The 21,169-nt window shown below is 44.5% G+C and overlaps 1 protein-coding gene across 2 annotated transcripts in view; it reads left to right on the top strand.

Annotated features, from left to right (window-relative positions):
• Positions 1–21,169, top strand: part of LOC147881886 (MBOAT (membrane bound O-acyl transferase) family protein) — a 75,228-nt gene that overhangs the window by 40,608 nt on the left and 13,451 nt on the right. The window contains exons 17-19 of one of the 2 annotated variants that reach the window (XM_087401548.1): positions 18,809–18,884; positions 19,860–19,909; positions 20,015–20,079. In XM_087401548.1, coding sequence (XP_087257674.1) covers positions 18,809–18,884; positions 19,860–19,909; positions 20,015–20,074 — 186 coding nt within the window. In that variant the 3' untranslated portion in view covers positions 20,075–20,079. Of the gene's footprint in view, positions 1–18,808; positions 18,885–19,859; positions 19,910–20,014; positions 20,121–21,169 lie in introns of both variants that reach the window. The other variant, XM_087401549.1, reaches the window with a different exon arrangement.

The raw sequence follows: 21,169 nt of genomic DNA, 5'->3' as shown, positions 1-21,169 counted from the left end.
TGCAAAGCCATGAAGGAGCTTAAAACAGAGAATGCCATTCTTAAGAAGGATATTGCAGCCATGCAAGCAACAATGCAAGGCACACATGCTGAACTTAAACAACAAATCAGCAAGGGAGAGGCTAAGATGTGGGAGTGGAAAGGTGTGGTTAAAAAAGGCACAACAGCCTCGAAGAAAGAGTTTATCTTTGAAGCTTTAGAGAAGGAAAAGAGAAGGGCCGGCAAGGCACTAAATGTTCTGGTAAGGGGCCTAACTATAGGAGACACCCCAATGGCGGATGCCAAGGTCTTGTTCACTAAAATTGGGGTCAATATCATGAGACAGCTTGGAGAGTAGGCAAGGCGGAAGCATTAGTAAAGCCATTAGTGATGAAGCTCAGGACTACATTGGACAGGTCCACCCTCATGACTAGGAATACTGGAGGGAGGGCATGGTACATGTAATGACAGCTAGAGATGCAAGGAAATGGGCTGCATACAGGGATGGTAAAGTGATCATCTGAGAGAGAGGGGACATGGAGGATAAGGAAGATGGGGAGTTATGATGGTGTCGGGCCCATGGGATGAGTGCATGCAGTGGACTGAAAATCTACACAAAGATACATGAGAGCCCAGAGAGAGGACTGCCACAGTGACGTGATTGCACATGGGAGTTAGCTCATAGGAGGGAATTGAGGAGAGATAGTGGGGTACGAGGCTCTAGGGGACTGGCTGTCCTCTACACTTGAGACCACTGATATTAGTGATATGGAGAGAGGAGCATGCACGACATATGCGGATATGAGTCTAGCTACCAGACGCCCGACCCAATCTTCATTATTGCGGTGTGCTACTTTCCCCCAAACATGTCATCCTATGCATGTGAGGTCAATACAGAGGGACACAACCCATATGAGACGATAAATGATGACATCACAGAGTTCTCCAAGCAAAGAGACATCCTGCACGGACAAGAGATAGACATGTGGGCCTCATAGACTTTGCATATGAGAGAGATCCCCACATAGTCCTACAGCTAGATTAGCAGAGCTCGGGATACTAAGACACTCTGCAGATGCCTCACATGTGGACCTCCTAGACTTTGCATATGAGAGAGATCCCCACATAGTCCCGGAGCTAGATTAGCAAAGCTCGGGATACTGAGACATCTTGCAGATGCCTCACATGTGACATGATATGGGTGACATCTACTCGAGTTGAAGGCAGTCCATGACGTAATCATCTATAATGGTCTCCAGAGATGGCCATGATGTGGGCGACTCACTTGCTTCCCACATGGCGGTGGGACAAGCACAGTGGACTACCTACTGGGCGCTTTAGCCTTTGCTCCACGAATACACGGCTTCACTGTATCCCCCCCTCCATCGGAGCTGACCATTCATACTTGCCTTTCGTATCTCTATTATTGTGCCAGCTACAGGGGATCTCCTCCCACGCCCACTCGTGTCTAGATCCGCTTTGATCGTGCCCTCAACCCAGTATATCTGAGTCACTTACCTAGAGAGATTCTGGCCCTACTTGGAGATGATATAGACCTTGCCCACCCCTTGGGGACACCCGTGTCTCGATTGTACAAGACACAGCTACCAGATCCTTTCCATGACCCGACCCCCACACGCCCGAGATGGAAAGATGCCTCAAAACCCTTGCTTCGGCGACGAGTATAGAGAGGCAAGGGCACGCCTCACACGGGAGCGAGATCTGGGCCATTTGACGTCATTTGAGGCACAACGGATCTTCCTGCGATTGACACGCCGTAAGAGGCGTGCCTTCCTCACACACAGGATGGATGAGATTATTAGATCATTCCGAGGAGGAGGTTCAACCATTGGATGGGGGCTTCTATCGGAGGGGAAGCCGCCTATTCCCATCACTAGAACAGATGTTTAACCATGCTATATGCCACGGCTTCCCACCTGCTTGGAGCACTACCACTATTGTACCGATACACAAAGCAAGAGACCCCATGGATACTGGGAACTATTGCACCCTCATGATTGGCTATACATTGGCTAAGATCTATGGATCAGTACTAGAGAGAGAGCTCAGAGGCTCGGGGGCAGTTGGCACTAGGACAGGCAAGATTATGGAGGCAGCATTCCACTCTAGATCACATCTTCACTTTGAGGGCTATCATTGAAGAGGCGAGGTCCAAACACTAGAAATCTACAGAGGCTCGGGGGCAGCAGGCACTAGGATAGGCAAGATTATGGAGGCAGCATTCCACTCTAGATCACATCTTCACTTTGAGGGCTATCATTGAGGAGGCGAGGTCCAGACACTAGAAATCTATGCCTGCTTTGTAGACTTTCGGAAGGCCTTTGACACTGTCTAGCGGTTCCGCATCTCAGGATATTACATGAGATGTGAATCCTAGAGACATTGATTTGGGTGTGATGAGCCTATATGAGTCCGTCAGAGGGAGAGTTCGTGCCCTTGGAGGTTTATTGGATTGGGTCGAGAGCACGATAGGCGTGAAGTAGGGCTGCCCCCTCTCACCGACCCTCTTCGGACTCTACATTGATGAGATAACATCCTTCATAGACCGCCTAGGGGGCGAGGGATCACTACTGGCTGACCTCATGACACAGATATTGCTACTATATGCTGATGGCTTTGTCCTCATATCATCTTTAGAGGAGGGGCTGCATATGCATTTGGAGGCCCTGGAGGTGTTCTGCAGAGAAAGAAAGAAAGAAAGATATAGTAATGTCTGCGAGAGGCCTCGCGGGCCTATGGGACAAAGTGCAAAGTACACCTAAAGGAAAAATAAGTCATACAAGCCGCAAAGGGCACGCTAAGACCCTTGCTGAGTACTAAGCTGAAATAAAGAGCTCAATAGCTCAAGCAGAATCAAGTACAAAACATATCATATGCCGATTTGAAGTAGGCTGAGAGCTGGAGCTGGAACTCACAATACGAAACTGGGCACTTTGGTGACTCGTTTATGAGCCGTGAAAATGACTCGGATCTGTGTCTGTCGGGCTGTCTCATGCTGTAGTGGCGCACGGGGACATGGTCTCCTCCATCTCTGAACTCAATGAGCTATGTGTCCTCTGAGGAAGCTGTGATAGGTCGGACCCAGAGAGTAGCAGATCATGCTATGCACACTGGGAATGATTGAGACAAAGGAGCACTTTCTCTATGCCTGCCCAACCTACTACAAGATACGGGGGCGATACCACTGTCTCTATCATGATGGAAGCGGCTTTGGTCCACCATCACGATTGATCCACTGCCATGACCAAGTCTACATTGGCCTCTATTTGTTGGAGATGCCCCGACACAAGGAGACCTTGCTACGACAGATCACAGAGCAGCAAGAGGCAATCACACCACAAGATTCGGAGGCTGACCAGACACAATGGTGAGTCACAGATTTCTATGCATTTGAGTCAGCTCCAAGACACAGCAAGATGGAGGAGGAGGAGCAGCCAGCTGATATGTGGGCAGTCTGGATTACCGAGAGAGGATGCAAAGGCCACCCACGACACAGAGAGCGACCAGAGCACACTCTATTGAGGTGCTCTCCTTGTCTCAATCCTCAGCTGATGGGATTAAACCGGCATCTATCCAATAGCTAACCTCAGTGCTTATGAGACTCCTTTGTCCTCGAGATACTGGGGGTCTGATGATGAATCCCTCCTTCGAGACGCTCAGGAAGTGGTCGCGATAGAACTGGTCGTGGTGGGGAGCTCCTGATCTCCCCCCCCAAGTCCGAGACTTGTGGAGCTAGAGGAGATCTAACTGCATGATACGGTTAATCTCATCTCGCGGGATCAACTCAGGGGGTGTATCCATACTGTGGGAGCTTGTCCATGATGACTCTAGGGCTAGCCTCGGTAGTCTCTAGTGGGGTAAGTTCCAGAATCTATGAATGAATGTCATTGTCTGGAAGATGTCATCAGTCTGTAGTGGTGTCATGGCGAACTCTGCCTTTACTATCTCATGCGGGACTGAGGGCTTGCTCCGAATCATCCTAGATCCCATAGTCACTTGTAGCCGCTCAAATCTCCTCCACTCTGCTATCGGTAGATCACAACCCTAGAAGGGTGCTGCATACATGGCAGTTGGTTGCACTAGCATATCGAAGAACCAACACTTCATCGGTGGATCTTGAAAGTGTGCCTGGAAGCACTCTCTCTCCAATCGTGCCAGAGCACCCCATCCCCGTGTGAGTCGTGCATGGGCTGCATGTGTCATAGTGAAAAGGGGTCCTGTGAAGATTGCTCCCAAATATGTGTAGGACTGCACTATCTCCACTGGCTTGTCTCAGTAAGTAAAGCTGAGTCAAGAAGCACTGCATGTGAGGTGTTGAAGACCATAAACTTGGTCTTTCCAAGGTTGACTGTCAGGTCTCTCTCTCTACAAAATACCTCGAGCCAAATGTCTTTGTAGCCCCTCCATTGAGGATGAGATAAGGACTATGTCATCAGTGTATAGCAATATCTGTATCATGAGATCGGCTAGTAGTGATCCTTCGCCTCCTAGGCAGTCTATGAAGGAAGTGATCTCATCAATGTGAAGCCCAAAAAGGGTCGCTGAGAGGGGGCAGCCCTGCTTTACTCCGATCGTACTCTTGACCCAATCCGATAGACCACCTGGAGCATGAACTGTGCCTCTGATTGACTCATATAGTTGCATACCCCCATATTAGTGTCTTTAGAATCTGCAGCTCTTGTAGTCTCTTGATCATGTGGGATCGTGGGATGGTGTCAAAAGCCTTTCGAAAGTCTACAAAGCATGTGTAGACCTTCTGGTGTCTAGATCTCGCCTCCTCAATGATAGCCCTCAGAGTGAAGATGTGATGTAGGGTAGAATGTTGTCTCCGGAATCTTGCCTCAATATCCCGAGCTCAGCTGCATCTAGCTCCGGGACTATGTGTGGACCTCTGTCATCTGCAAAGTCAAGTAAGCCCACCTGTCTATTTCCTGTGTGTGCATTGAAATGTTGGGGTAAAGGCACATTGCCACCCTTTAAAAGTTATGACCCCTATGACTGTCTTAAGACAGTCATAGGGTGAATCCCTAATCCTAATAAAACCTTTGAGTTTGTGGTGTCACACCCACAAACTCCTGGTGTTTCTCTCTCCTAACGTTCCACCCCTCTCTCTTTCCCTCACAAGTGGTATCAGAGCCACTCTCACTCTGGTCTACCCCTCCCTCTACCCCTTCCTCTCCCCTCGGGCCTCGTGCCCTCAACAACGAGCAGGGCGCGGCAGCAGCGAGCAGGGCAGTAGCAAGCCAGGGCACCCGCCGCGCGCAGCAGGCGTGCGAGCAGCTATAGCTGCAGCAGCAGCTAGCTGCTGCTAGCTGCTACCCGCCTACCGGCGGCCGCAGCCAGCGCGTGCAGCGCGCAGCACCGGCCGCGCGCAACCAGGCTGCACAGGCAGCTGGCGTGATCGCGACAGGTACAGCTAGCCGTACCGGCTGTACGGAAGCCGTACCGGCTGTAGGACGCGTGCACGTACAGGCAGCCGTACCGGCTGTACCCTCAGCCAGAATTTCGACGATTTTTTTTGGGATCCGTGCCCTTGCAGGTACAGGGTACAGCAGGTACCCTTCGCAGGTACAGAAGGTACAGCAGGCACATATTTTTTTTTGGGGAAGAAGGAAAAGAGTGAGAGCACTCTGCCCTTTTGCGTGATACTTGCAAGTACACGCAGGTACAGAAGTACAACGAGGTTTTTCTTGATGCATTCCCGGAATTTTTCAGTTCTAAAACTGTGTGTTTGAGGTACAGCAAGTACACTCGTGTCCCTCGTGCTTGAGGTGACTAGTGCCACAGTGTGTGGTGGTTGCACAGTTATTTTGTTTCGGGAAGGTCAGATGCCTTAATTTGCAGAGGGCTTTTATGCTTTTGCTGAGTGCAAATCTCAGTTTTCGGGTGACTATTACAAAGGGCTTTTGCCTGGAAGTGTATGCAGTGTATGCCTTGAGGCAGTGTGGAGCTAGGGTACCCACATTGGTCTTGTTTCCGCAGTGTACTCAGTGACATTTCTTGCAGGTCACATTCTGTGTACGACACTTTGAAAATCTCAGTTGAGCCACGCTTGGCCAGGGCGCATCGAGTTTACTCGGTCCCTAACTGTCCATCGTTGACAGTGCTCAAAAGATTCTCTTCAGTGTTTGTAGGTTGGGATCTGTGTTGTTACTGTGTACACAGGGCAGTTTATGCATTACTTTGTCAGGTGAAAGTGCCAGGAGAGCGCTTTATTTTGTATGCTACCTCAGTGTTGAGGGTGTTTATCACTTGGTATAGGTATCAAATCAAGGGGCTTTTGCCCAGATTTTGCTTGTGAGCACTTGAGTTACTGTTTGAGAACTTCAGATGCCTTTTATCCCCTTGGCAGAAGGGTGATTGGTTGGGATTGGTCCCATACTTTGTTGCAGGTTTGTGACAGGCTGAGGTGTTTGGATCTTGTTTTCAGTGGACAAAACAGTGTATGACAAGTGGTTTATGCATATAAAATCAGTGCAATACCTCATCTGAGGTGGGAGAAGTGATCAGGACAGCAGTGTTTTGTGCTTCGTCAGATGATGATGCACTGATAAAACACTTGTGGAACTGCTGCAGCAATTCTGTAGTTACTGGTTTATGCCTATTTGAGCACGGTACAGTGTGTCAGAAGGTACAGTGACTGGAGGGAAAATTTTCTGTTTTGCTGCAGGATTTTTTGACAGTAAAAAACAGCACTATTGTGAGTGCTCCTGGCTCTTGATAGAGCAGGTTTTCTGAGAAATCAGAATTTTATTTAGTCATTTTTTGACTTACAGGGAGTCAGGCACTTTCCTTGTCTGATATGGCATCAGGGGGAAGTGAATCCTCAATACTGAACATAAAGAAATTGGAAGGGGCACACAATTATGCATTATGGGCAGAACAGTGTTTGAATGTACTTCTGCTAAAGAAGATTTCTAAGCCCATAAGGGTGAAGGGTGTCAAGCCATCTGGGATGGCAGATGATGAGTGGGAGGAGCTTGATTTGTCCGCAAGGGCAGCTATCATGCTTACTCTCACTGATTCTCTTGTGTTCAATGTTCAGGCAGAATGGTGCTGTAGGACAGCCAAATATGGTGGTACAGCCACCCGTCATGCATGATGAACAGGCTAGATAGCAGCCTAATACAGAACATTTTGTTAGGAGGAGCACCCGTGTACAACGGCCTCCTGACAGGTTTGTTCTAGGAGCCAATAATGTGGCTGATTTTATCATGCTGACAGATTGTGGTGAGCCTTCCAGCTTCAGGGAAGCTATGGGAAGAACAGAGAAAAGGAAGTGGGAGAAAGCCATGCAGTCAGAAATGGACTCCCTACTTCAAAATGATACTTGGGACTTGGTGCAGCTACCTGCAGGCAGAAAGGTTTTGCCATGCAAGTGGGTTTACAAAGTCAAAGTGGATTCAAATGCTTTACCGAGGTATAAGGCCAGATTGGTTGCCAAGGGATTTAAGCAGGAGAAGGGCATTGACTTTGATGAGATCTTTTCCCCTGTAGTCAAGATGACTACTTTGAGAGCAGTGTTAGCTCTTGTTGCTCATGAGGACATGGATTTATGTCAGATGGATGTGAAGACTGCTTTTCTTCACGGAGATCTCCATGATGAGATCTACATGAGTCAGCCAGAGGGATATGCTGTTAAAGGGAAAGAGCAGCTTGTGTGTAAGCTCAAGAGGAGCTTGTATGGACTCAAGCAGGCGCCAAGAGAATGGTACAAGAAGTTTGATGCCTTCATGCAGTCCCAAGGGTATCATAGGTGTGAGACCGATCACTGTTTGTACACCAAACGGGCAAAGGATGGCAGTTTGATGCTACTCATTCTATATGTGGATGACATGCTAATTGCCAGCAAATCTCAGCAGGAGATTAGTGCTTTGCAGAAGCAACTGCATAAGTCTTTTGACATGAAAGACTTGGGTGATGCAAACCATATTCTTGGTATGCGGATTATTCGTGACAGGTCCAAGGGACTTTTGTTCCTGTCACAGAAGGAGTACATTGACAAAGTACTGCAGAGGTTTAAAATGGAGGGGGGGAAGTCTATTAGTACCCCGTTGCCTCCACATTTAAAACTCAGCAGTAAGGACAGCCCCAGATCAGATGATGATAAGGCTGAGATGGCCAAGGTTCCGTATGCATCTGCAGTTGGTTCTTTGATGTATGCCATGGTTGCCACTCGTTCGGATATTGCTTTTGCGGTGGGAGTCATCAGCAGGTATATGGCAAATCCAGGCAAGCGGCACTGGGAAGCAGTGAAAGGCGTCTTGAGGTATCTCAAGGGTACCAAAGACTTGTGCATATGCTATGGTAGGCAGAATGCATTGGTGCATGGTTTTACCAAACCAATTCTAGAATTGGAATGGAATTGGAACACTCAACTCAGATAGAGGGGGAGAGTACATGTCACATGCATTCCAGGGGGGGCTCTGAGGGTGGCGGGGGCCTGATACAATATCGAGGTGATAACTTAGCACACCCTCCTGCAGTCAAAGACTTAGAGTGCGAAGGAACTCTGAGAAAAACTTTTTCTCCTTAAATTCTCTAGCGGATCGGTTTTCATCCGCATACGCCTTAGCTCTATCCTTAGCTTGGCGGATGTTAGCTCTCGCAAGTCCTAGCATCTCCCGCATCTGAACCACAAAGTTCGCGGCACTGGGCACTTTCTGAGGTATTACAACTATAGTTGGATTCACTGGCCTATAACCATAGTTCAGCTCAAACGGACTGAACCCTGTAGAGGAATGTTTTCTATCATTGTAGGCAAATTCTAACAATGGCAACCACTTGTTGCCTCAATGACACATATGCTCTAAGCATATCCTCTAAAATTTGGTCGATTCTTTCCGTCTGACCATCCGTTTCTGGATGATCCCCACTACTCATTCCCAACTCAGTCCTTAGTGTCTCAAATACCGCAGTCCAAAAATGACTGGTAAATTTGACATCTCGGTCTGACATTATGGATTTGGGTAATCCATGCAAATGAAATATATGTCTAATAAACAAATCTGTCACTTGCGGTGCACTAACAGACTCTCTAGTTGGAATGAAGTGAGCCATCTTGGTAAGACGATCAACCACCACAAGGATAGAATCATATCCACCTTGTGTCGTAGGCAGACCTACAATAAAGTCCATGGAAATGCTCTCCCACTTACCTAGTGGTATCTCCAAGGGCTGTCAAAGTCTGGGTGGCTTCACCCGTTCTGCCTTACTTACTTGACACGAAAAACAATCTGTCACATATTCATGAATATGCTTTTTCATCTTTGGCCAAAAGAAATCTCGTATCATGAGATCATATGTCTTCTCGACTCCTGGATGTCCCGCACATGGGCTATCATTGTCATGACAAGAGAAATGATTATTTAGTTAATTAATAGTCATTAGAACTTTATTATTGTTAGGCGCCAATTTGATGGTGCGGTTATATGTTTGTATTTATGATCGATCAAGCGGTGTAAATAGTACCGCCAAAACTATGTAACATTGGCCAATGATTAGTAATAAAGATGTGCACACACGTGTCTAGGTCCTAGGGGCAATAGGAAAGGGAAAGGGTGCATTAGAGTGCATTGAATGGTAGGTGCATGGGTCATAGGCTAAGGGTAGGTGTAAATGGGAAGATGGGTGATCTCAAGGGACATTAATGAAAGGGTATCACCCTTTCATTGTGAATCTCACGTAGCATTCTTTCTACCACATTGCATTCATCCATCATCTCTCTCCCACCTTGCATGTAGGTCGAAAAAGAAACAAGTACTCTCACGAGGGCACTCTTCCCCATTGGAGGGCCAATCGGCATTGAAATTCTGCATGCATTGCACACATTTGCATTTTCGAAAAGTGCGGCATTGTCGTATGACTCTCTGCCTGAGATCATTCTGATTAGGTACTACTACCTTGCCATTTCTTTTCAACATACCATCCCTTATGGCATATCTTGTATAAGTCTGGCCTTTTTTGGATGCCAGGTCATCCTTTTCCCCAGGTTTTAATACATGAACCTTAGGCCAAAGGCTCTGGACGAACTCGTCCACCTTTTGAGTTTCTCTAATCTCGGTCATTAGAGCACTCTCTAATACCGTGAAACTCATATTATGCATAATGCGTGACAACGCATCGGCCACTTTATTATCCTTCCCTCTTCGGTACCGAATCGACAAGTTAAACTCCTGCATGAGTTCTGCCCACCTAGCTTGGCGGCCTCTCAAGTCAGGTTGTTTACAAAAATGTTTCAGAGTATCATGATCAACATCAACATAAAACTCTGATCCATACAAATAATGTCTCCATGTTTTCAGAGCATGGACAACCGCATACAACTCTAATTCATGAGTTGGCCAATTTCGTTGAGAGGGAGAAAGCTTCTTGCTTTCAAAGGCTACTGGCCTTCCCTCTTGGAGGAGAACTGCTCCTACCGCAATGCCACTTGTATCGGTTTCAAGGAAAAACAGTTTCTGGGGATCAACTATTTTTAACACCGGTCTTGGGACCACAGCTTGTTTGATGGTGTTAAAACTTTCTTGTTGATTCTGTCCCCATATAAAAGGTACTTTATTTGAGGTTAGATCAATCAATGGCGATACTATTTCGGAATATCCTTTGATATGCTTTCGATAAAATTGGACAAATCCCAAGAATGATCGCAAAGTGGTTAGACTCTGAGGGGTTGGCCAAGTCAGTATCGCAGCCTATGTCTGTTGAGTTGAAAGACTATATCTATGGACTGAACGACAAGATTAAAATGGAAGCTCGAGCTAAATATGTGACTACATTAGATGAATCTATTGCAGTAGCCCTGAACTATGAGGATGCCAGAGGCAGATCTAGTGGATTTGGGCAGGCAGGGACTCAGCATGAGTACCCGAGGAAAGGGAATTTCAGAGGAATTGGACTTCAAAGACAAGTGTCTCGCAGCCAAGTGGCCAAACCAAGCAGGTGAAGCCGGTTGAGTGACCAGCAAAGACAAGTACCACCGTTGGGGTGAAGGAAAGTAACTCCAATGGCAGCCCGGGCTTGGTCAAAGTCCTCGTTGACCCTTGAGCAAAAACAAAAAGCTAGAAAAGAAGGATTGTGCTTTGGCTGCCTTCAGCGACATCAGTGGAAAGATTGTCCACTAAACAAAGACCGTCGCATGGCCAATATGATAATATCTGAATGCGACGCGGAAATGCAGGAGAGTCCCAATGCGGAACATATGCAGATGCGATTGGCGGGACCTTCTCAGAGGTTAGTATTTGTGTTGTTAAGTGTGTCTGTTACTAAGTTAGTAAGCGGTGCACCTGATAATATTCTTTCAAAGCCCGCAGCAACGGGGTATACGGTTTTCGATGAGCTCAAGTTGATTAAAATGAAAGGGCAAGTAGCCAATCATGATGTGATTGTGTTGTTTGACTCAGCGTCAACGCACAATGTAATCAACTCGAAGCTTATTAAGAGACTCAAGTTGAAAACTAGTCCGTCTGACTATGCTTATACTGTCAAGATGACGGACGGAAGTTCAACTGAAGTATGGGACCAGAGGGTTACCCAGTTGGAACTTCGAATACAGGACTATGTTGAGAAGCTGGACTTTGAGTCGACCAGGCTAGCTCACGCAGATATAGCCCTAGGCATGGCTTGGCATTTTTGGAAAAATCTAGCCATTGATTGGAAAAAGCATATTTGCCAGTTCCAAGATGAACAGAGTAGAATATGTTTTGCAAGGTGAAAAGGATTTACCTCGAGGACCATTGATTTCAGCCATGGAAATTCGAAAGACTCCGAAAGAGTTTCTGTGTTTGTGTATAGCATCGGTAGAGTCGATTGATGATGCGTCGACCAGCACTGAGGCTACCCAAGATGGGAAAATGGCTGAGTTGGCTAAAGAGATATCGGAGAAGTTCTCTGATTGTTTTAGGGATGAGTTACCTTATGGGTTATCTCAAGATCGGAATGTTCAACATAAAATTGAGCTCATCCCGGGGGCAGAACCTGTAAATAGACCTCCATATAGATTAAGCTTTACAGAAGAAGCTGAGGTGCGAAGACAACTGGAAGAATACCTCAAGTTGGGGCAGATTCAACCAAGTTTTTCACCTTTTGCTTTGCCAGTGATATTAAAGAGGGAGAAAGATGATACTTTTCGCCTCTATATAGATTACAAAGCATTGAATAATATCACTATTAAGCATAGGCATCCGATGGCTCGGATCGATGATTTGCTAGATGCATTGCATGGGGCCGTAATTTTCAGTAAGATAGATCTTAAGCGTGGCTACCATCAGATCTGTATTAGAGCCGATTATGTGCATAAAACCGCTTTTAGAAGCAGGTTTGGTCATTATGAGTTTTTGGTAATGCCCTTTGGACTTACCAATGCTCCCAATGCTCCAGCTATATTCGTCATGCTTATGAACGATTTACTACGTTCGTATATCGGAAAGTTTGTAGTACATTTTATTGACGATATTCTGGTATTCAGTAAAAGTATTACTGAGCATCGCGAACACTTAAGAATAGTGTTCAGTACTTTGAGGAAAGCCAGTCTTTATTTAAATAATAAGAAGAAAACTATACTGTGTATGGTTAGACTTGAATACTTAGGATTCATAATTACTCCAGAGGGGGTAGAAATGGATCCAAAGAAAGTGGCTGCGATACTGACTTGGCCAATCCCTCAGAGTTTGACTGCTTTGCGATCATTCTTAGGATTTGTCCAATTTTATCGAAGGCATATCAAGGGATATTCCGAATTAGTATCGCCATTGACTGATCTGACCTCAGATAAAGTACCTTTTATATGGGGATAGAATCAACAGGAAAGTTTTAACACCATAAAACAAGCTGTGGTCACAGGACCGGTGTTAAAAATAGTTGATCCCCAGAAACCGTTGTTCCTGGAAACCGATGCAAGTGGCATTGCGGTAGGAGCAGTTCTCCTTCAAGAGGGAAGGCCAGTAGCCTTTGAAAGCAAGAAGCTTTCTCCCTCTCAAAGAAATTAGCCAACTCATGAATTAGAGTTGTATGCTGTTGTCCATGCTTTGAAAACATGGTGACATTATTTGTATGGATCAGAGTTTTATGTGGATGTTGATCATGATACTCTGAAACATTTTTGTAAACAACCTGACTTGAGAGGCCGCCAAGCTAGGTGGGCAGAACTCATGCAGGAGTTTAATTTGACGATTCGGTACCGAAGAGGAAAAGATAATAAAGTTGCTGATACGTTGTCACGCATTATGCATAACATGAGTTTCACGGTATTAGAGAGTGCTCTAATGGCCGAGATTAGAGAAACTCAAAAGGTGGACGAGTTCGTCCAGAGCCTATGGCCTAAGGCTCATGTGTTAAAACCCGGGGAAAAGGATAACCTGGTATCCAGAAAAGGCCAAACTTATGCAAGATATACCATAAGGGATGGTATGCTGAAAAGAAATGGCAAGGTAGTAGTACCTAATCAAAATGATCTCAGGCAGAGAGTCATTCGACAGTGCCATGATAGCCCATGTGCGGGACATCCAGGAGTCGAGAAGACATATGATCTCGTGAAGTGAGATTTGTTTTGGCCAAAGATGAAAAAGCATATTCATGAATATGTGACACGTTGTTTTTCGTGTCAGGTAAGTAAGGCAGAGCGGGGAAGCCACCTGGCCTTTTACAACCCTTGGAGATACCACTAAGTAAGTGGGAGAGCATTTCCATGGACTTTATTGTAGGGCTGCCTACGACACAAGGTGGATATGATTCTATCCTTGTGGTGGTTGATCGTCTTACCAAGATGGCTCACTTCATTCCAACTAGAGAGTCTGTTAGTGCCCGGCAAGTGGCGGATTTGTTTATTAGACATATATTTCGTCTACATGGATTACCCAGATCCATAGTGTCAGACAGGGATGTCAAATTTACCGGTCATTTTTGGACTGCGGTATTTGAGACACTAAGAACTGAGTTAGGAATGAGTAGTGGGGATCATCCAGAAACGGATGGTCAGACAAAAAGAATCAACCAGATTTTAGAGGATATGCTTAGAGCGTATGTGTCATTGAGGCAACATACATGGGACAAGTGGTTGCCATTGTTGGAGTTTGCTTACAATGATAGAAAACATTCCTCTACAAGATTCAGTCCGTTTGAACTGAACTATAATTATAGACCAGCGAATCCAACTATAGTTGGAATACCTCAGAAAGTGCCTAGTGCCGCGAACTTTGTGGTTCAGATGCGGGAGATGCTAGTACTTGCGAAAGCTAACATTCGCCAAGCTATGGATAGAGGTAAGACGTATGCGGATGAAAACCGATCAACTAGAGAATTTAAGGAAGGAGAAAAAGTTTTTCTCAGAGTTCCTTCGCACTCTAAGTCTTTGACTGCAGGAGAGTGTGCTAAGCTATCACCTCGATATTATGGGCCATGGTTAATTCTAAAAAGAATAGGCAAGATAGCCTATAAATTAGAATTACCACCGGGGTGTAAGGTGCACCTAGTGTTTCATGTTTCTTGTTTAAAGAAATTTTTGCATACTAGTGACTCACTAATCGAAGGTGTTGTTTTGTTTTAGGAGATAGAGGCTAATGCAAGACGCAAACCAACAAGAATCTTGGACCGAGGAACAATGCAAGTGCGCAATCGGAAGATACCCACGGTGTTGGTTGCATGGCATGGTCTACCTCTATCGGAAGCTACCTGGGAATCGGTATACCAGTTACGGAGAGTGTTCCCAGATTTCATCATCGAGGACGCTGATGCTTGAAGAGGAAAGGAATGTTATGCTCTAGCTGAGATAGCATGACCTCGGAAAGGTCGGTGGGCATTTTCCCTTAGAGGACGGACTTCTGTAATATTTTATGTGCGTAAATAAAATGGTCAAGGGAAGTAGCTGCCAAGGTCCTAGGTGAGGTTGTATTGGCATTGACTAGGTGGTTCTGAGTGCTAAGGCCTAGGTGCACCAAAATGTGTAAAAAATGCCAAGGGGCAAATGTTTTAATTGTGCCCCAAGACAGGGGTAAATGGTGTACCAAGTTAAAGGTCTAGAATGATGACATGTGGCAGAAGGAACCATCTAGGGAGTTGTGGGCTTGTGGATATGCATAAGGAATGAAAAATTACGTATCTTTAGATGATGCAATCTACAAGGAGGCTGGGAGGAAAAATATGATGCCAGCGCCTGTGATTGTGAGTTAGCCAGTGAATCAACGAGAATCAACGAAAACCAGAGAGTTAAGAAAGTGTACGTATCACTAGATTTTATCATAGAGGAGAACGCGGCTCAACCTTGTCTATAAAAAACTCCCGAATGCTCTTACAAGAGGGAACACGTTTTTCTAGCGTGTTGTTAAGGTTTTGGTGCACTGTATGTACCAATCCAATGATATATTCCACACTGTATGTACCAATCCAATGACATATTCCAGTGTTGCGTATTAGGTGCAAAAGACAAGTCACGTGCACCCTATTCTTGGAGGTTGTGTATTTGGATGTGGCTCTTAGTGAGAAGCAGAGATGGTAACAAAGATCAAGATGGCACATCCTTGTATGAGTGCTGCTCCAACAATGGATGACTGCTGTAATTGCAAAAATATGAAATGGTAGAGAAAGCACAGTTTCGGTTCTAGTTCTAGATTCTATGATGACGGTCAAAATCTATTCATGCAACACAATGTTGTTTAGGGTACCAAAAAAGAGATTTCTTTATGCATTCTATGTTTCCCACTTGCTTTCCTACTTTGTATATGATTCTGTTTTAAAGTGTAGATACAAAGATAAGGGGCCATTGCATAGTTCAATGAAACGTTTCAGAACGTTGAAACGTGAAACGTTTTGAAACGTTTCAAAACGTTTCAAAAAAATAGGTGAAGTTTCAAAAAACCAAATTGTATTTTTTTTGTCTAAAAAATATAAAATTTATGCATGCATACATTTGGTATGCCAAAACTGTGCAAAACTAGCTAAAAACATAGAACAGAAAGCCTATAATGGCCAGTGGTAGAATAGATTATAGACTCCAGATTAGAAAGCTCAATCAAGCCTTCAACTTTATCAACAAGCCTATAATGGCCAATGCTAGAAATTAGAATAGAGTGTAGATTACAAAGCTCAATTAAGCCTTTAAATTTTAGAAATTAGATTTCAGTTGAGTAGATACTAGAATCTAGATAGGTCGCCAAAAATCAGATTTCAGATTACAATTTACAAGCTCAAGCCTTAAACTTTATCATATTTCACTTTTCACACGTTCAGGAATCACAACCATGGAGTCTGGACATAAATCAAGTTCTCAGTTTCACTCTTGTAAATAGTCTGCTAGTCTATAGAGTCCGTTGGATGAACCCCAAGCTGAAAACTTTTTGAAAAACACTCTAGGATAGAAGGCTCTATATAAGACATAAATGTGAAGAGATGGAGTTCGTAAGATCGGACATTACGAGAAGAACTGATTAGGGAATTGACTCGGGAATAGCTTGCTGTTTTTTACTAACAAGAGGTATGTCAAATGGGATGCCTTGTGTTTGTTGGTTCTTGGTTCGATCATAAATAGCAAAATTGGGAGCGAGAAACTGATAATGGTAGCAAAAGAAGAGGAACGATAGAAAGAAAAACAGAAAGAAAGTCTATTTAATGTCCATGGGAGATCAACATGTCTATGAGACAGAAAGAAAAACCCCAGCTATACATCCGTTTAGGGATGGCACAAACTCTCTGGGCCCTCAGAATGGGAGCCAATACGGGCATCGACGCTAGGAGGGCGATGCCGGTGTACGAAGCTAATGTGATGGCATATAGCCTATGATAGGTCGCCGGCGATTATTGACATGTGTGGTCCGTTGTGGTCTCCGGGCTATAGCCATATGACAAACAAGTGCCACCGTCACTCATGTGGGTCGGGCCCTTGGTCTAGTGAGCATGGAGGGAAGGTCCCTAGTGGTTTTATTTCACGGAGTTGCTCCCACTTGCACAAAGATAGAGAGTTTGGGAGGATCTTAGACCATGATAAAGGAGATTGAGAGTATAGTCTCTAAGATTTTGAGAGTAGTTCAAGAGTGACGTGTTGCACATGCTTATTCATAGCTTGGGTATTTAACAAGACGTAAGATTGCTTTTGGTAGTGGGTACATCAAGTTAGTCCTCTTTCACATTTATGGTGCAGGGCTACAGTATGATGCAAAGACAAGAGGTCCGAATGGAGGACTTTGGAGGATGTATGCCTCTAAGAGTGAGGACAGTAGCTCAATATCAAAGGAGGTGGTACATTGATCCAAATCCATGCACAACAAAGGAGGAGGATTGGAGGTTTTGGTTTGGGAGAGGAGACCCTTGTAGAGGCTTTAGCAGGACCTGGGAGTGGTTTTGGAGAGACTCTTTCATTCATTCCTTTTTCCACTATTCAATGAGATTAGGATGGAGAATGCAGATGGGGAGGATTGATGGCATGCTAGCCGTAGTAGAGCATTGGCACGGACAACGACTCTCTCAGAGGTTTCTTGAGGATTTTTGGCATAGGCTCTTGGATAGTTATAGGCAAATGAAGATCTCCCACTTCCTTTGGTTCCTTTGGTTGCTGGCCGATAGAGGCCTTGCAATGGGCACATGGCTTGGGCTTGATCGGTTTCCAATTAAAGGCTTATGAGGTGGTTTCATAGAGGAGTCCCAGAGGAACTGCAGTTGGGATTGCCTGTTGGCACACGAGGTTTTGCGGAGAGCTTTGAGGATGGTGCTCGTTGGGATTTAGGACAGGATGGTGGTGACATGGGGAGTGGTGGCCTGGTTATAGACAGAGGACCTGCTTGTGGGTATGACGACATTAGGAGAGTTTGTCCTTAAGATTGGTAGGGCAGGAGTTGACCTTCATCCATACTCCAGACTTCACAGAGACGGTGTGGACATGTGGACACTATCATAGATGGGAGCTGATAGGGAGCATTAGGGGGAGCTAGGTGTAGGCAACCCATAGAGCAGTAGACCACATCAGCCTCGGAGACACTGGCCAGCATTAAGCTAGATATCATTCATGTTCTCAGAGGCAGATGGGATAGACTCCAAGAAGATTCGGATCGCGCTAGGCGTAGAAGGGTGGCTTTTATCAATATATGGGAGCCAGACCCTTTCCTTGATTCCACAGATGGTGTTATAATATGGCATTATAAACGGTTGGAGTGGCTAATTGTTGAGCCCCTTGTATGAGGTAATCCCCCATAGAGCGGCTAGCCCGGGGGTATCCTTGTATTGTTATATTGTACCCTTCATTGGGGAGTTGTATTGTCTTTTGGTGTCTGTGTCTATTAATAGAATGTTCTTTTCTCTGGAAAGAAGTGAGTATTGGGTTAGTAAGAGATTGGAAAATTCAATCCCATTCATTGGTAAAGCATATTTGATTATTGTGGATGGGGGTAGTCCCATGTTTGAGAGTCTTTTGCTGATTCTATGTGCTAAAGGAACATCATCTTTTTAAATTTTATTTATTGTTGTGTAGCAGCTAAGATTGAAATGATCTTGCAAATTTCTGGATGCAATTCAGAGGTTTGGCTCTGAAAAGTGTCTCATTATTCCACCGCTTCCCACCTGCTACTTGGACATTATAAAAAAATGTGTGAAGGTGGCTTTGTTGGTCTTTTCAAAGAGTTATTAACTATCTTGGAAGTATGGATATGGAATGAGGTCTTAGGTGTTTCATAATGCCTTAGCAGCCCACCTAAAGGCATAGAAATCAATACTAGGAATGTTCTTTGGTGAGTTATGGATGCACTGTATGCAATCAGAAAGGTGTCCAAGAGAGGTGTGTCTTTGGTACAAATACGTTTGTTAATTAAATTGCTCTTCGGGCACTGCAGACAGCGAATCTTATTGGTTTTGTGGTGGGCCCGGAAAGGATGCGTTGGCTCATAGAGAGTATGCTTGAACGAAAGAGTAAGATCTCTCCTTCATGTTTCTTTCATATTTGTCTTACTGGAGCTGGGATGATCTTTTGTATATGTTTTGCCCAAAAAAGGGAGTGAAGTGCAAGGATTACTTATGTTTCAAGCACCATAACATTAGAGGCAAGATTATCTTTTCAACTTTGAATCCATTTCAAAGTAGACAATATTTTTACATCATAGCCCTAACAAGTAGCTTTTTATTTGGGGTATGATATCCAGAGTCCACTAACGTTATTGTTTCATTTTGGAAACTAAAGATATAGGCTTTATTCTACCAAAGATTCGGGGTATGAAGGAGCTTATGAATTTCTTGAACACAAAAGCCAGTTTTTCTTCTAGCTCAACATGTGTTGTCATTTAAGGAAAGTAAAATGTATGTAAGGAAGATTCTAAAGGTCCCTCGAAGGAGTTCAATAGCAGTTGGTTTCGTTCTTGCATTGGGTTGGTTGGAACATGAGGTTTTATATCATAGCCCCTACAAGGAGCATGTTGCACTCCATTGATTTCCTTGGAGGTGTGATATTCACAGTCAGAAGGACTTCATATTTTATAGTGAAAAGTAAAGACAGGTGTTCTAATTGGGCTTCATTTTGTCGAGGGTTTCTTGGGTAATTATTTTTTCTTTGCATTGAGGTGATTGAAAGGTATGGTGTATATCTCGAAAGATTTTAACTGGTGTCTGTTTGCTGTGAGGAAAAAGGTAATCTGAATGTAAGTCCCTGTCCTTTTCTAGTCCCTTTGCAATGCAGTTCTATCTTCATATTGTAGCAAAGCTTATTTGACCTGAAACCCTTTCTATTTTTCATATGTGGTGTTGTATTTGAAGGTATTGTACTCATGCTTCATTCACATGGAAAGGGTGTAGCACAAACGTGATCATCATTGCTTGACATCTCTAGCAGTGGCCTTTGCTATTTCCGCATTCAGATTCAACATATGATTATCTTTCTTTGATAAAATGCAGATCTCCCCACTTCAATTGGCATCCTGTGTTCTTTTTATGTAGGGACAAAGGTATGATCAACAATAGGGAGCATACGCACATGCTTTTCATATATTATTACTTGCCCTTATTGTTATCAAGCTAAGTTGTTAATCAGGCCCTGCCTGTTTTTGTAGCTGATGTTTCACATAAAGGAGTATAAAATGGAACGCGAGACGTTGAAACAAGCTGATTGAAGGAGGTAATTTGGAGGATTTTTGGATAAATGATGTAATGAGGAAGGTATCACTGTCAATATATAGATGATCTGATCTTAAGAATGCGTCAACTTCTTCTTCATCTAAAATTACATAATATGTTCTTTTTTATACTGGCTATCTAAGTGCCTGTTAAAAGAAAGTGTTAGTGAATAATTGGTATGAGTACACAGAAAGAACACTATGATGAGAAAAGTGATGACATTGAGGTAGCCTTGGATAGCAGTTGGTGTTAGGATCTCTGACTGGATGTTTTAACACAATGAAACACCAGCCATGATCCCTGCAGAGGTTATAAGGGTGTCCAACGTCTGCTTCCTGAGGTCATGCTGTAGCCAACAACGAAGGCACTATGTACCATAGGAGTGAAAAAGGCTATGCGATACATTGTCCTTTCCATTCTTCTGTTTCAGGTTCTTGTCCAGGATGGTTCCTGGCTCTGAAGTATAGCCTGCATAGAGTATTTGCAATAGAGCTGTCTCCCATCATTCTGTCTAGCAATATTGAGAGGTCAGTGAAACTGAGATATCACAGTTGTTGAAACCATTTGAATAATTTTGTATGCCACATCCTCATGCCACATCTTCACATTTTGAATTAGGTTCACGATCTCTTATGTAACCCTGTCAGTGGCTCAATTGTAGAATGCACTCTTTCAGCTGTCTTCTACTTGTATGGAGCTCTCCTCTCACCTTCAGAGATGCCCTATTTAGTGATGCGATAAAAGAAAGTTTTATGAATGCAATAATGCCTAATACAATGCAGTGTGATAGCTTAGAAAAGGAGGCCAATCATAGTGATGCCTTCATACAAGCAGGAAAGAAAGAAAGAAAGAAAGAAAGTTTATTAAAGTCTTCGGAAGACCGATGGGTCTATGAGACTGTGAAAATCCTGATACAACGAGCTTGAAAGTGTGAGCAGAAGCACTGCCTCCCTAGCCTGGCCAATGAGGCATACCCTCTACTCAAGCGTGCCTGCATCGCGGGTCTCATAGTGAAGCTCGGTCCGGAGAAGATAACCCCAAGATAAGTGTATGATGAAACTATCTCAACAGATGACCCCGCAAATGTGAAC

This window comes from Dipteris shenzhenensis, chromosome 30 (genome assembly GCF_047967505.1).
Source record: "Dipteris shenzhenensis isolate YYH24624 ecotype China chromosome 30, Dip_SZ_1.0, whole genome shotgun sequence".
In the NCBI taxonomy this organism is placed as follows: Eukaryota; Viridiplantae; Streptophyta; class Polypodiopsida; order Gleicheniales; family Dipteridaceae; genus Dipteris; species Dipteris shenzhenensis.
The sequence above is the reverse complement of the archived record's forward strand: the minus strand, read 5'-3'. Positions and strand labels throughout refer to the sequence as shown.